Source organism: Pocillopora verrucosa, chromosome 7 (assembly GCF_036669915.1).
Source record: "Pocillopora verrucosa isolate sample1 chromosome 7, ASM3666991v2, whole genome shotgun sequence".
Taxonomy (NCBI): domain Eukaryota; kingdom Metazoa; phylum Cnidaria; class Anthozoa; order Scleractinia; family Pocilloporidae; genus Pocillopora; species Pocillopora verrucosa.
In genome coordinates, this window is record NC_089318.1 from 24,397,651 (window position 1) to 24,411,731 (window position 14,081).

The 14,081-nt window shown below is 37.8% G+C and overlaps 3 protein-coding genes across 3 annotated transcripts; all 3 read left to right on the forward strand.

Moving 5' to 3' along the window:
- Window positions 1–1,547: 1,547 nt before the first annotated feature.
- Window positions 1,548–5,331, forward strand: LOC131792152 (uncharacterized). The gene is made up of 3 exons (XM_059109524.2): window positions 1,548–2,362; window positions 3,606–3,864; window positions 4,542–5,331. The coding sequence occupies exons 1-3, from the start codon at window positions 1,923–1,925 to the stop codon at window positions 4,863–4,865; spliced, it is 1,023 nt and encodes a 340-aa protein (XP_058965507.2). The 5' UTR covers window positions 1,548–1,922; the 3' UTR covers window positions 4,866–5,331.
- A 1,326-nt stretch (window positions 5,332–6,657) lies between these two features.
- Window positions 6,658–10,095, forward strand: LOC131792188 (uncharacterized). The gene is made up of 5 exons (XM_059109565.2): window positions 6,658–6,851; window positions 7,488–7,515; window positions 7,799–8,026; window positions 8,697–8,809; window positions 9,668–10,095. The coding sequence occupies exons 1-5, from the start codon at window positions 6,717–6,719 to the stop codon at window positions 9,854–9,856; spliced, it is 693 nt and encodes a 230-aa protein (XP_058965548.2). The 5' UTR covers window positions 6,658–6,716; the 3' UTR covers window positions 9,857–10,095.
- A 1,403-nt stretch (window positions 10,096–11,498) lies between these two features.
- Window positions 11,499–13,801, forward strand: LOC131792176 (uncharacterized). Its single transcript, XM_059109553.2, has 5 exons — window positions 11,499–11,778; window positions 11,992–12,019; window positions 12,342–12,563; window positions 12,824–12,936; window positions 13,298–13,801. The coding sequence occupies exons 1-5, from the start codon at window positions 11,653–11,655 to the stop codon at window positions 13,502–13,504; spliced, it is 696 nt and encodes a 231-aa protein (XP_058965536.2). The 5' UTR covers window positions 11,499–11,652; the 3' UTR covers window positions 13,505–13,801.
- Window positions 13,802–14,081: the final 280 nt, after the last annotated feature.

Sequence of the window (14,081 nt, forward strand, 5' to 3'; positions counted from 1 at the left end):
ACGTTCGACTACTGAGAGCTTTTGAGGAAACAAACTTTAAAACATTCGTGTTGAGACAACATAGAAACTCTCAGATGCGGTCATTGGATTCAACTCACTATAAATACAGTAGTTCATGGGACTTAACATTTAGATGGCAGTATGATAACTTTTACTATGCACTTCAGATTCATCAAGCGGATGGCAATATTGCTCGCTTGCTTTATTTGTTTGTTATATGACAAACACCAACTCTACGGTCGCTGAAAACAAAAAAAATATTCAAGGCATACAGTCGACGAAGTAACATGATGACTTGTTTCGTTTTTTTTTCCATTGGAAAATTATCAGAGTCGTTATCAATCCCTGAGACCATACAATAAAATGGTAATGTTAACTCAGCTTGGATATATTTTAAAATTTACTTAAGGCTTTTGTGTGTCAGTCACGTATTTCTCTTTTCTACATAACAGAGTCGCAGTTTTAATAATGATTCATGCCGTGTATCTGTCTTTTTCTTTTACTTTCAGTATTCTGTTTAATTACATCAGATGGAGGAAAGATTCTCATACCTCAGGGCATCTTAAAATTGGAAGTACTACTAGCATTATCGCTGCAGTAAAAGCGAACTACAGACTTACTAAACCAAGCTGCTTGATGTCTCGTTCAAATTGTGCTTCACAACATTTATTTCTATCATGAAATAATCTTAAAAAATTATCTGTATCAATATTTTTAATTCACCACATGATTTTAATCACAGGGAAGCTAAGAGGTTGCACATGATAAACTAGAAAGTTTAACAGAGAAATTAAATTTTTAAGCCAGGCGTACTTTGTGTCTTTAATCAATTTGATAGAGGAGGAAGCCATTGCGAACGCCAAAGCTGCATCGCACTTCCTATTATAAATTATTTTGAATAATGGTAATCCTCTTAAGGACAATAAATGGTCACTTGCTTTCTTTGTCATAGACAAAGTTGTATTTGATAGCAAGTCATCTGTTGAGGTCTTCACAAAACAATAAAAAAGGGTGCTTTAATCAACTCAAGCGCCATCTGCAATTTATTCTCATCCATTGTTGATATTTGAATGGAGGGAGCATTAAAATAGCACATTTCCTGTCTTAGGCCTTATTCATTTTCAGGTTTCTTTCATGCAATTTTAAATTTGCGTGTCACTGAGTTGTTTGTGAATTATTTCAAGTCGTCATCGCGTTCAAATTAATTCTACTCATCAACCCGTGCTTTACTAGTCATAATCAAGATCTCTCAGGACTTTCCACACAGAGTAATACTCGCTAGGGATTTATGGTTCAAAGATGGATGATGCTGGATAACAAATCAAGATGTGCGACTGGTAAAGTAATGGTGAAATTGATTTCAGTCCAGCGTTGTATAACGTATGTTTGCGGCGCTTTGTAACAGCGCACAAATGGTTTAAAATAGTAAGAACTCCCAACTAGGCCGCGTTCTCCGGTATGGACAGTGACCCTTGTAACCATAAAAATGTGAAGCCAAGGTGGTACCTTTCAGGTTTAAACTAGCTACAACGGGATTCATGTAGAACAGTTGTTGGCACTTTGGAGAAATGGTTCCCCATCAAGAGAATATAAACTGTTTATATTCTCTTGTCCCCCATGTATGAGAGGGTAAGGAGGACAGATTCTACCGATGTGTTTGCGGACCAGTCTCTCTGATTTTCCTGCTTCTTTCTGGTTAATTTCAGTGCAGAGCCACGCAAATAATAGCATTATTACATCGTTGAACCCGTCTTGTCGCTAAAGACTGGGAACTAGTAGACGGAAGACGGTTGCATCATGAGATCGAGGCGGGAGGAAGAGTAAATTTAAAGAAAACAAATTGCTGTCATATCTTTTGCAAGGCTTAAAAGAAAAGCAATTTGACTTTGGAGGAAACTACTGCTATAAAGTGCATATGTAAAATGTCAAACGAGCGGCGAGATCGACGGCTACGGGAGAATGAGCGGGAGTCTCGAACACATAGGTCTTCCTCGCACAGACATCGTTCAAATGAAACCCATAATCATGATCGAAGACATCGAAGACATCGTCACCGACGCAGAATACCTCATCCAGAAATGGAGCCTCGGTCTTCCACACACATATACTTTAATGGATCGGCAAGCAATGTGCCTTCCGTTTCAGTTCACACTGATCATGTTACCTTGGCTTCCAGTTTGAACTCGTTTAATGAAGGAATGGACACATTGCTTGATAATTGCTTTGAGCTACTGGGTCGTCTGCGAAAGAATCCCATTGTTTATTCCGGGAATTCACAACAAACCAGTTCTAATGGGAAACGTGGGGTTAACCATTCTAATTTAGCAGCCGTACCGACATCTCAAAAACCGAAACCAGTGAGGTAAATTTAATAGTTCGTTACAGAACAAATTTATATTCAGCCATGTCCAGGCGGGACTTTCCCAGACTATTACGTAAACCACTCAACTATGAGCTTAAAATAAAACTTATCTGAAGTTTGACTAAAAGTTTGTCGACTCCTCATGCAGCCATTCAAAAATATGTGCGAACTTCAAAACGCAGAACCTATCAATGAGTTAGTATAACAAAGTAATTTGGTATTATTAACTGAGTTGATAACGTAAATTTGCTTTCGTAAAGAGTTTTCATGGTGACGTTTTGAGCGTAGCCCTTTGATCTGAAGGAGAGCCAACAATTTGAACGTCAGGTTTGAAAACTCTTCACGGTGGCCAATTTATGTTATCAATTCAGTTGATAATACCAAATTACCTCGTTATGCTCTCTCGCCAACGTAGCACCAGTTTCTTTAGAAAATTACCCCCTTTATTCATAAGCAAGTATAGTTCATTATGCTTTGTATAAAAAGCCTATGATAATTTTTTGTGTAAGAACTTTGTTTTTGTCTCATGGGGAGAAACTGACCCACAGAAATAAAAGAATTGAAGATGACAGTAGGAAAAGAGGGCAAAATTTAGAGCAAGCTATCACTTATCCCACTAGTTCCTACTAAAAGGAATTACCTTCATAGACAACCAGCTCCAAGAACAGAAACTTAAATGCATCTCAGGGGTTTCTATTTAAGATAACTTCTATGGTAGTCTTCAGACTTCTACCAATGTTTTTTATCACATGGGTTACTAGTTTTAAAACTCATCTCAAGACCTATCTTTTTAGTCTTGCATATACTTAATAGAGATTTTATTAGCATATTATTAGCATTTTCTCTTTTTACATAATATATACTTAAGTTTCTTCAATTCTCTTATATAATATATACTTTAGGAATGCGCATCTGATCATAGTCATGTAAAGATGTGCACTAGAAATTAATAATTTATTATTATTATTATTATTATAAAGACACCACTTTGAAAAGATGGTTAAGAATGGTAGAACTGGCCAGAAATATGCTTAATGTAGGTTTACATTTGGAAATTTTTCTATCATCACATATTTAACCTTATCACCACATTAACATCTTTTATTCCAAAAGTTACTTGAAGTCCAGTCCTATCCTTATTTTACACCCCTGACACTTGTTTACCATCAAAACGGAATTTCCATGGTATTATGGTGGTTTGTTTTAACAAACCAATATAAAGTATTTTTCTTTTTTTCTCTAGTTTTAGTGGGATATTGGAAACCTTCAAGACTTGTAGTACTGTCCCTGCAACAGAAACTAAAGCACAGTTAATACAGAGCTTAGTTTCTCACACTGAAGCAAAACTAGATGTAATTGACATTTCACTGACATGCCCCCTTACACGCTCACGAATGGTAACTCCAGTGCGTGGAAGGAACTGTACACATGTGAGCTGTTTTGATGGAGAAGCATATCTTCGGCTTATGTGGGAAAAGCGAGTTGAAAAGTGGAAATGCCCAGTAAGTTGGTGTGGAATTTGATTTTTTGCCAGCTTTATTTTGATTTTGAAAATTATTTTGAAAGAAGGTAGATCTTAACATAGAACTACCTGCAGCTTGGTACAGATTATTTATGAATTTTCTCACTCAAGGTTAGATGAATATTGTTTGATAATCCCTAAGATAGTTACAGGATTGTTGGGCAATATTTGCCAAGTGTGAAGCAAATGATTGTTAGAGTGTGATTAACATGGAAAATATTTTTTTGTTTTTTTATTCATCAGAAACATCAAAAACTTCTGAAGTGGCCATACTACAATTAGTGCCTCTGTCAGTATTATTATCACTTTACACAGGGTGGAAACACTTGGCTAAACATAATTTATGCATTAAGTAAAGCAGATTTGAATTATATGGTCACAATCTTTGAAATTCAAGTTTCAATTTAGAGGGGCAACCAACAGAATCAATTGTGTTACTCCTAAAAACCCTGGCCACATTATCAGAGTTCCCTAAGTTTATATTCTTAAATTTTTAAATTATCGTTGAGAATTTTAGATGGTGAAGATGAATGATATTCAACTTGCCTCACCAATCCAATATGGAGGCTTGATCACTCGATCAGAATAATTAGTGCTCACTCTCCAGAGAGTATGCCTGCTAAGTGGGCTAATTTTCAGCTTGCTCTCTATTTTCAGATTTGCAAAACCCTTACACCCCTTTCTGAGTTGGTAATAGATGGATTTATCCAGGGGATTTTAGAATCAGTGCCTGAAGATATGAAGAGTGTGGAGTTTACTCCTGAAGGCTTCTGGAGAATCAAAGAGGGCAGTGAATCATTCTTGCCAATCAAAAAGTCTTCTGTTGACTGTTACAGTGACTCCAATCAACAAAATACTTTTATTGATCTGACATTTGATACACCACCAAAAATTGTAACCAAGAAGATTTCTAATGGTGATGAAAACTGTGGTGGAAGTAATCCACAAATTCAAGTCATAGATCTCACGGTGTCTCCTTAACCCTATAACTCCCGTGAGTGACTAAGAAAGAATTTCTCCTTACTACATCTGTAAAATATCATGCAGACAAGTGATGAGAATAAAGAAAAATATCAATTATATGATTACTAATTGATTCAATACCAAATTCTCCAAACTAACATGATGAAAATCATTTGGCAGATAGTAAGGAGAATTACTAATGTGATCTTGGGAGTTAAAGGGTTAAAATATAGTCAAGTACCTTTATTTTACTCATTTCAACTTATTTGCTGAGATGACAGCAACTTACAGATTTGCCTTGAAGAAATAATGATTTTCACATGTACCACTGTGTAACAAATATTTTGTGGTTGCAATGTTTGCAGATTTGGTGAAATGTCACTGATTGCCAAAAACCAACTTCATTTTACATTGTTATTAAGTTCTGAATATTATGTTTCGTTGGATGTTAATGTGGTGCTTCTTGAAAAGTAAATGCAAAAATCAGCACCGAGCAGAAACATCTCTCATGTTGAACTATGTTGGTGAAGTAAATTCCCACCAAGTACAAAGATTGCCATTGTGCAAAATGACATTCCTGCTGCAAACTTTTACGCTACAAGATATTTGAATAAGCTGGTTGTAGAAGTTTTTCTCTATTGTAGCTTTATTAATCACTTTAGCTCGTTAAAATAAAGATGCAGAAAACCTTTACTGCTTTTTATCTTGGTAGCTCAGGAGGGCTGCATGGTGATCTTTAATCTGGCTGTGCCTTAGGTTCTCCTTGTTGGCAGACCACTGAAATATTTGTGATAGTATTCTTAGAAGTTTTATGAATATTAGTTAGGTTTTTGAGAAGTCCAACACAGCCGCACCCTTGATTTTTGGCTTCAATTTTGTGAAAAAAAGTGCGGCTTATACATGGACGTTTACGGTATTATTAGCTAGGCTTTAGTTTCTCTTTCATCTTAATGTCTTAAAGTAGATTTCCATCATTCCTGGGACTAAATCAGATATTAGTTACTTAAAAAGCTGATTTCACCTGGCACAGAATTATATACAGTTCACACTGTTAGTTGTCTGCCTGCAGACAGTTTTTTTTACATATGCTTTGCAATTTTATCTTGTTAATCACATGAAACGACTACTTGAGTATCACTCAAGTCACCATATTTAACCCTTAAACATCTAATTTCTCCCAACAGTATTACGCAAATTACAGATTTGCGAAAAGGAAATATGCTGATGATTTGCAATATGGAAATCTGTAATTTGCGAAAAAAAATTAGTCTGAGGCTCAAGAAAACAAAAGAGCTTGGGTCAATTACAAACATGATATTTCATCCAGAAACATGCTGCGACACTTTCCATGTCCATTTCCGGTCGTGTCACGCGTTAGAATTATTCATCGACAACGTACGTTGATTACAGCTTATAGACGGTACAGTTACAGCGTCAACTAAGGACCTGTTTACATGGAGGTGGGGGACCCCAGGTATGCGAGGTAACCCGCCTAGCCGTGGTCGAAAAATAAAACGCGTTTACATGCAATCTTACAACCCTGGGGTGCTGGGGTGAGGTTTCTTGAGGCTGTTGTTGCGCTTGCAATTAAGGAGTTTGAGCAGAGGCGTCCCAAGCTTACATTTCGAAAAAGACGAAAGATTAATTCTCGGACACATATGTATTTATTAATGAAAGCGTCACGCGTTGTGTTACGCGGTGTTTGGTTTCGCGAGGAACATGAAACACCTGTAACACCTGTAATATGAATCTATTAGTTAAACTAAATCATCCTTAACCCAGTCTCGCTCTCTTTCGCGCGAGACACAATTAGATTTCCACGGAGTGTTGTTCTCTCATGTACTACGGAGAACAAAAGTAACAGAAGTTATGGCGTTGCTTTACTTCTTCGATTCCACAGCGAAATTTCCTGGATTGGATTATGATTCATTATGTAGCTCTTTCTATAATGCTTTCCTCCAAACAAGATTGAGTGAGAAAGGAGCCATCAAACATTTCTGGAAGGTCTGATACTTGATAATTTAATTTTGAGCCCTTGAATTCTCTTCAGGTTGTTGTTTCCATATTTTTTGTTTTTTATGACCCAGTGAAAGAAGCTCCCTAAATGAATGACTGTGAGATATTATCTTCATTACATGTTGGCCGCTTCATTGGGGATGCATTCGTGGCGAGCGAAAACAATGAAGAATTAATAATTATATGATTCATGATCAGAGTATTACTCGAAAATAACTGATCTTTTCCGAGTCAAGCGCGGAATGTATGCCAGTGTAACAACTAGTAGAGTTGCATTTTCAACAAATTTTATAAAATCCGATAAACGAGAGATAAGCTTGCAAGTTGTAGTGAAAGTAAGGCGGGATGGGTAATAAGGAATGCGTGACACAAGACTGTTGACACTAGTTGAGACATTTTTGTAAGTTATTTTCCTTCTTTACTTAACTTTTTTTTAAAAAGTTTGAGGAAATTCCCAATGGAGGTTTGTAAGAACCATTCTAAATCAATGAAGAAAGGTGGATATTGGTGTTAAAGTTATATTTTCCGATCCAAAGAATTATTTACGGATTCAATAGAATACCAGCGGATAACGACATCAAGGGATAAATTAAGTCTTATATATGACGTAATCTTTGATTACAGATTCCTGGAGAACCAAGACTGATTGGGGGTAAGCAATAACGTATGTGGATTTTAAGAATTTGAACCTTTTTCCAATTTTCAACTTTTTCCTTTTTTTATGTTTAAGATATTTGAAGAACAATTTGATCTTCCTTTTTTTCTGAACACTCAGGATGACAAAAGAAGTACAACTGTAGATCATATCTGCGAATTTTTATAGCTCACTATGAAGAGATTCTTTTAGGTTTATTTAGTTTATTTTCCTCTTTGGAACTTGCTTCACGCTTCCACATGCTGATTTATTTTCCGAATAATTCTTTTGTCCTTTCCAGTCGTCAGTGTGGAGGCCCCAGGAGAGCTAGATGCATTTTTTAAGTCCGCCGTATGGTTGCAAGGTTTCAGCATCCACGTTACTACCGTTTTTACCCCTCTTAGGGCATATGAAGATTTCGCTGCTACTGTTGGGGACAGGCTTGGGGAAGAAAGCAATATTAGTCTAGTAGAATGTGTACCAAGAACTGGCCTGCATTATTTTCTCACATTTACTGTGGAATACGAAGGTAAAGGTGTTGGCAGAATTATATTTATATAAAAGAAGTCTTTTGACGTCACGAAACATCTGAGCAAATCGATTTTTTTCTCTCTCAATCCTCTTTTTAAAAGGTAAATCTCTTTTACTTGCGATTTTAACTTTATTTCACTCCCAAAGCAACACCTTCGCTACTCAAGCATGCAAGGTATAGATTTTGATTACGCTATTCTTCGTATACGGTAAGAACATGTCGGCTAGGTTGGTCCTGTTACTCTGATTGATAGCTTGATAAACTGGCACCTGCTATGTCGTTTGGTCTTTCGCCGACCTGATGGTGAAGGGAGGGGAGAAGGGAAGAGGTCCGGAAGCACCCCGTACCTTCCTATTGAATCTACTATTTGTACGGTTGGCACGCTAGCGACTCATATGAGTCCAGGCAAATATATGGCAAATCAGTTTTCTTCTCTTTTTTCTTTAAAAGCAAGAAGCTCATTAAACTAGTTTCGACTGTAATTCATTATGGTCACTGTCAGTTCGTTTTGTGGTTAAACAATCACTTCTTCTTTAAATCAATATTTACCTGGCCAGTTCCTCGATGTGCTAGAAAGCTTTTTGTTTCCTAAAGAGAGACTGGACTCTGTTGTTTAGCCTTAGTTTGACCTGGGACTATAATTTCATAAATTTTGTTTCTTCTTCAGGTATGACTCAGGAAGACCTCTTCAGAATCTGGCGCGAAGAAGCAAAGGCTGCTCTGGATGCTAAGAAATCTGGAACTGTGTTGGACTTGTGGAAAGTGGTGGCACAACGAAAGGTGTGTTAATCTGTCTAGCTGTCCGAGATAGATAGATTGATAGATGGATAGTTTATAGAAGTTTCAGAATTACCGCTCTAAGCTGAATTAAATAAAACTTCACAAGGATTCAAAAAATTACCCAATGAAATTACGAAATAAAATCGTCCATATACAACTGCTGTAACGGAAACTGTTCTCAAGTCCAGTCTGTTCGTTTTGCAGATAGGGAAGTGATATCTACGACTATTTATCAGATTAAAACTGCATCATTTGCTCAAGTGAAAATCTGTATAGTTTTTTATCAAGATTGTTTCTGACGTCTCGAAACATTTGAGCCTGTCAATCCGATCCAAAAATGTCTCTAAGCGAGCCTTCATTTTGTATTAAAATACCTCTCAATCGGTAACATGCGGGTAGTTAATTCACATGGCGCGCTTCTGTAACCATCCAGTTCGTCTGACAGGTAGCTTGGGAGTGAATTATGAAAAACTGGAGAAGTGCACTCTATGACTGCACGGATGCATGAGTAAGAAGGGTTATGAGTTCCTTTGTTGCAACGCTTTAATTTTGTCGAGCGGAAGGAGTGTAAGAGGGCGGATTAAGACTTCCAACCGGCCGTTAACTTGCAATCCAAACACATAAAACGCCTTCAACGGCAGATCGAACTTGTTCTGCCTAACACTGATGTTCCCCAAAACAAAAAATTCGGAAATTTTTGTTTCTGTAAAACGTGAAATGATTTGCGATAAACTGCTCCTTTGCGATCGTTTAAGCCTGGTTCCCGCTGGCGTATCAGCATGTGCTTATAAGCGCATAATCACCGCAGTAAATTTATCATTGTGGGATGCAATAAATGACGAGGCTGTTATTTTGCAGGTGTTTGCCATTGTGTGTGTTTCCAAACCAGGGGATCTGGACGCGATATCATTTGACCTGCCTATCATGAAGAAAATGGGAGACAAAGTCCATATCACATGCAAGTCTCTTCGCCAAGCTGACGACTGGATCAAAGAAGTCAGGCGTGAAACATATAACGCCATAATTCTACCTGACCATTGTAAATAGATTTCATTTCATTTCACCTGCGGATGAAAATTAATTAAGGCAATGATCCTCGTCGGTGAACTAAAATCTAAGCAATATTATAGAAAAGAAGCCAGAACAGATTTGCGTTATTCAGGGAAGGTTATATGTAAGGAAGTTTTGGCTCGTCATATGAAGGGTATTATGATAAAATACAGTAAAATAAGAAAAGCAAACCTTGCAAAGTCTGTGTTTATTCAACGTACTTTCTTCCTCTTTATGTGCTTCCTGCGCGACGGCGGTTTTCATGGTAGGCACTCGCATGAAAGAAAAACGGCAGTGATTACCGTGAAAGGGTGCTGAATGCATATGAGTGATGGCTACACCTCGCCTCTAGTGCCAGCAGCATTTACCAATAGTACCACGCCCATTCTCGAAAGGGCACTCCCCGTGTTAGCCCCAAACGGGTTTTGCCGCCAAACAGCAAAGGAAATGGAGAGGAATACTATTGAGGTGAATATAAAGTTCGAAAAAGGCTAATGTGGTGAGAAGGTCACTTACTGAATCAGTGGTAGAACCACGCTGACTGTTGCCAGAGCAGTCTGGATTCAAAGGCTAATTGTGCAGGATAAAATTCGGCATAGCATTCCGGAACCAGTAAATCAACTCCAGCAGGGGAGCAGGGATGGCGCTTGCCTCTCACCATAGTGGCCCGAGTTCGATTCATGGACCCGGCATTACATGTGGTTGTGTTTGTTGTTAGTTCTAAGCCCTTGCTCTGAGGGTTTTTTTCCGGTCACCCGGTTTTCTTCTCTACACAAAAACCAACATTCTAAATTACAATTCGGCCTGTAACAACAGACAAGAAGAGCTACTTCGTGGAATGTCCAGTGCTAAATCCCATTTTATTAATTTAACTCTATGTTTAGCACGTAGTTTAATATTTGTTGACGTTTTGCCATAGGACCTTCATAATTAGACTTGTAAAATTGCTATACATATAAATGTTATTTTTCAACTTATTCGCTACTACCTAGGTTCCTATATTTTTTCGTTACGTGTCATGGAGAATAACAAAAAGAATTGAAGAAAGGAGCTTGTAGCAATCAAAACATTCAAGCGTTACACCGCACTTTCTATCGGTTTATCGGGAAAATAAACTACTTCGCATGTCAGTGGTCACGAGAAACGTTTGTAAAATACTTTGCCTTCGGCTGGTAATTAAGAAGCTTTTCTGCGGTCTAATATCCTGGTAAAACGATAGAAAAGGCTCCCTAATGACGTCATAAGAAAGCAATGGGTTTCTCTTTACAATAGATAATGGCTTTTCAACCAACCGGAGCGAGTATATTGGCTTAGCTTTTTCATAAAAGCTAATATAGAGTAATGTTTTCCTTTTTGATCACTTTTGATTACGAAACTGGAAAAAAACACACGTGGAAAAAGATATGTTAAGATTTTGGCAAGATCTGAGCTGCAAATCACGAAGAAACAGAAACAAAAAAAGCAAAAATATTTTCAGAACGGAACACAAATATTGCTCTATTCTTTTTTGGCCGAATAGAATAGCAAGCCTACCGACTCATACGTAATTAACAATAAACGATGGCATAAAGAAATTATAATTAGCCCACATAGTAATTAGCAAGCAAAACTACCTATATTTAACAGGTTAAACTGGACGTGATGATAAAAATTCAGCATTCAAAATACTAATTTTGTTGCGGGCTTATTAAGTGTTAGTGTCGAACTTGGGATCACTACTTTTTGCTCCAATTCCTGCATACGAACCTGTGCGGAGTGATATTCTTTGTAACCGAAATTCCACCATAGAAGTAATGGGGTTGCTCTATTTTTTTGAATCTACTGCGAAGCTCAATGAACAGGGATATGTTCATTCGTGTCTTTCTCTCTATAATGCTCTCAAGGGCTCGCGCTCGCTATCCATCAGAGAGATTTGGAAGGTCAGTTTATACTTTTAACTTGATCTCTCTTTCGTGTTTGTTTATTTGCATATCGTCTCTGCTGAGCCCATAGTCATATAGGCTAAGATATTAAATCAAAGATATGCAGCACCGTACACATATAAAATTAAGCCTTATGTGACGAGCATCACGCAACGTGCGGCACACTGTGCCTGTAACGTCTCATTTACTTGTTTTTCTTTGTGGTTACAGATTCCTGGCGAACACAAACTGATAGGAGGTGAGAATATAAGACTGCGAATCGATGCCAGAGTACTCGATTGCCTACGTGAAGTTTTTTATTAACGCTGCGGCGCGAGTGATGAACATGCACACCGGTCAAACCTACGGCATGCGTAGGGGGGATCAATTTTAGCCGGTTGCTCGCCAATTTCCCGCGCAAAATTTCAAAGAAGAACATAAGAAACAACTGCTGTCACGAAAAGCACGGCTTATTTACTAACGGGTATCCCTATAGGTTTCTTTCTTTTGAATTTCATCTAATTTTTTCACTTGCTGATCGATCGCTCTTCTGAACAATGCGTCTCGTCATTTTTCTGCAGTCATCAGTGTGGATTCGCCAGGAGAGCTGGATTCTTGGGTTGCGTCTTCTTATGAACACTTAGTAAACGGAATCTCTACTGTGTTCACCCCATTGAGATCTTATGAAGATTTTGCCGCCAATGTTGGAGACTGGCTGGAGGAAGATACCAATATCAGTCTTGTGCATTGTGTACCAAAAAATGGTCTACATTACTTTCTCACTTTTACAGTGGAATATGAAGGTAATGATAAAACTTTCTGTACTGAAAGTCTGCCTTTGACGAGCCTTTCCCATCTTCGCTGTTCATCGCTTTAGCGCACCTAACTGAAATCGCCAACTACAAAGGCTACCGGACAGTCAGTAAGTCAGTCATTCAGTCAGGCGGTTAACGACGTTAGGTCTCCCTGGTTCCACGCAGCGACAGAGGTCCTCTTGCTTGTGTCAAGGATAATTTTGTAGCCTTGATTTGATTATGAAATTTAGTTTTTGTTCCTTCTCCAGGCATGACTCAAGAAGACCTCTTCAAAGTCTGGTTTGAAGAAGGGAAAGCTGCTTTAGGAGCGAAGAAATCTGGAATTGTAAGGGACTTGTGGAAAGTGGTAGCACAACGAAAGGTAATATCAATTTGACTTCCATAATTGGCTCTAAATTTTGCCTTTTCCTCTTTTTTTTTTTTCCAAAAAGGAGGATAGCTTATAATTGTAGTTAGGCTTTGCATGGGTTTCAGAGTTGTTTCAGATGATGCAATCTTAAATGCATGAACTCAACCAAACAGTTCGATTGCAGGTTTTGCTTACTACATAATACAGCTGCAGTCCGCTAAAGCGTTGCTTAAGTCTTCTAAACTTTCCTAAGACTTATGCTCATTTATTTGTTTATTTATCTATTTTTTATTGACCTTTATGCGAACATGCGTATTGATTAAAAATGACTTGGCAAGATTGGTGGTTAAAAGATCTGATCTGCTATTTATAGGTTTTTGCCATTGTGTGTGTTGAAAAACCAGGAGATTTGGACAAGATATCATTTGAATTGCCTGTCATGAAAAAGATGGGTGACAAAGTCCAGATCACATGCAAGTCTATTCGCCAGGCTGACGACTGGATTAGAGAAGTCAGGGAAATAGAGAAAGAACAATTTCGAATGTCTTCCTCGCGGCTAAGTACTGCGGAAAACAGATAACTAATCTGAAAATATGTGTTTCATGACATAGATTTTTTGGATCAATATCAGTATCTAGGCAACTGCCCACCTACCCCTCCCCTAACCCAACATAAACCCTAACTTATTATCAACAGACTGTTGTTGGGTTAGGGCAGGGGTAGGTGGGCAGTTGCCCAGATTATTTTTTTTACCCCATTTATATTTGGCTTATTCCGGCACAATGATCTTTCCTTCCTCTGATTAATTTGAAAACTCCGCTGTTCTAACAAATATGATTTATTTGATTCAAAGAATAAATTAAACTGAATGATTCAATTTTTTTCTTAAGTTTTCACAAGTGTGTATTTGGGGTCACTATTGACTTGGTCTCATCGTTCGCCGGTCGTGCTTTTCAGATGTCAACGCTTTTGCAATCGAGTGTATAAAAATACTACTCCGTGAATTATGCTTTGATTCACATTTGGCGAGTTAAGCATGGGATCACTTCTGGTGATGAAACTTCAAACCATGCAATTTCTGATCCATTTGCTTATTCATTTAAAATTGAAATGAAAATCCATTCGATTCAAGGTAATAATTTACATAAGTTGTTTCC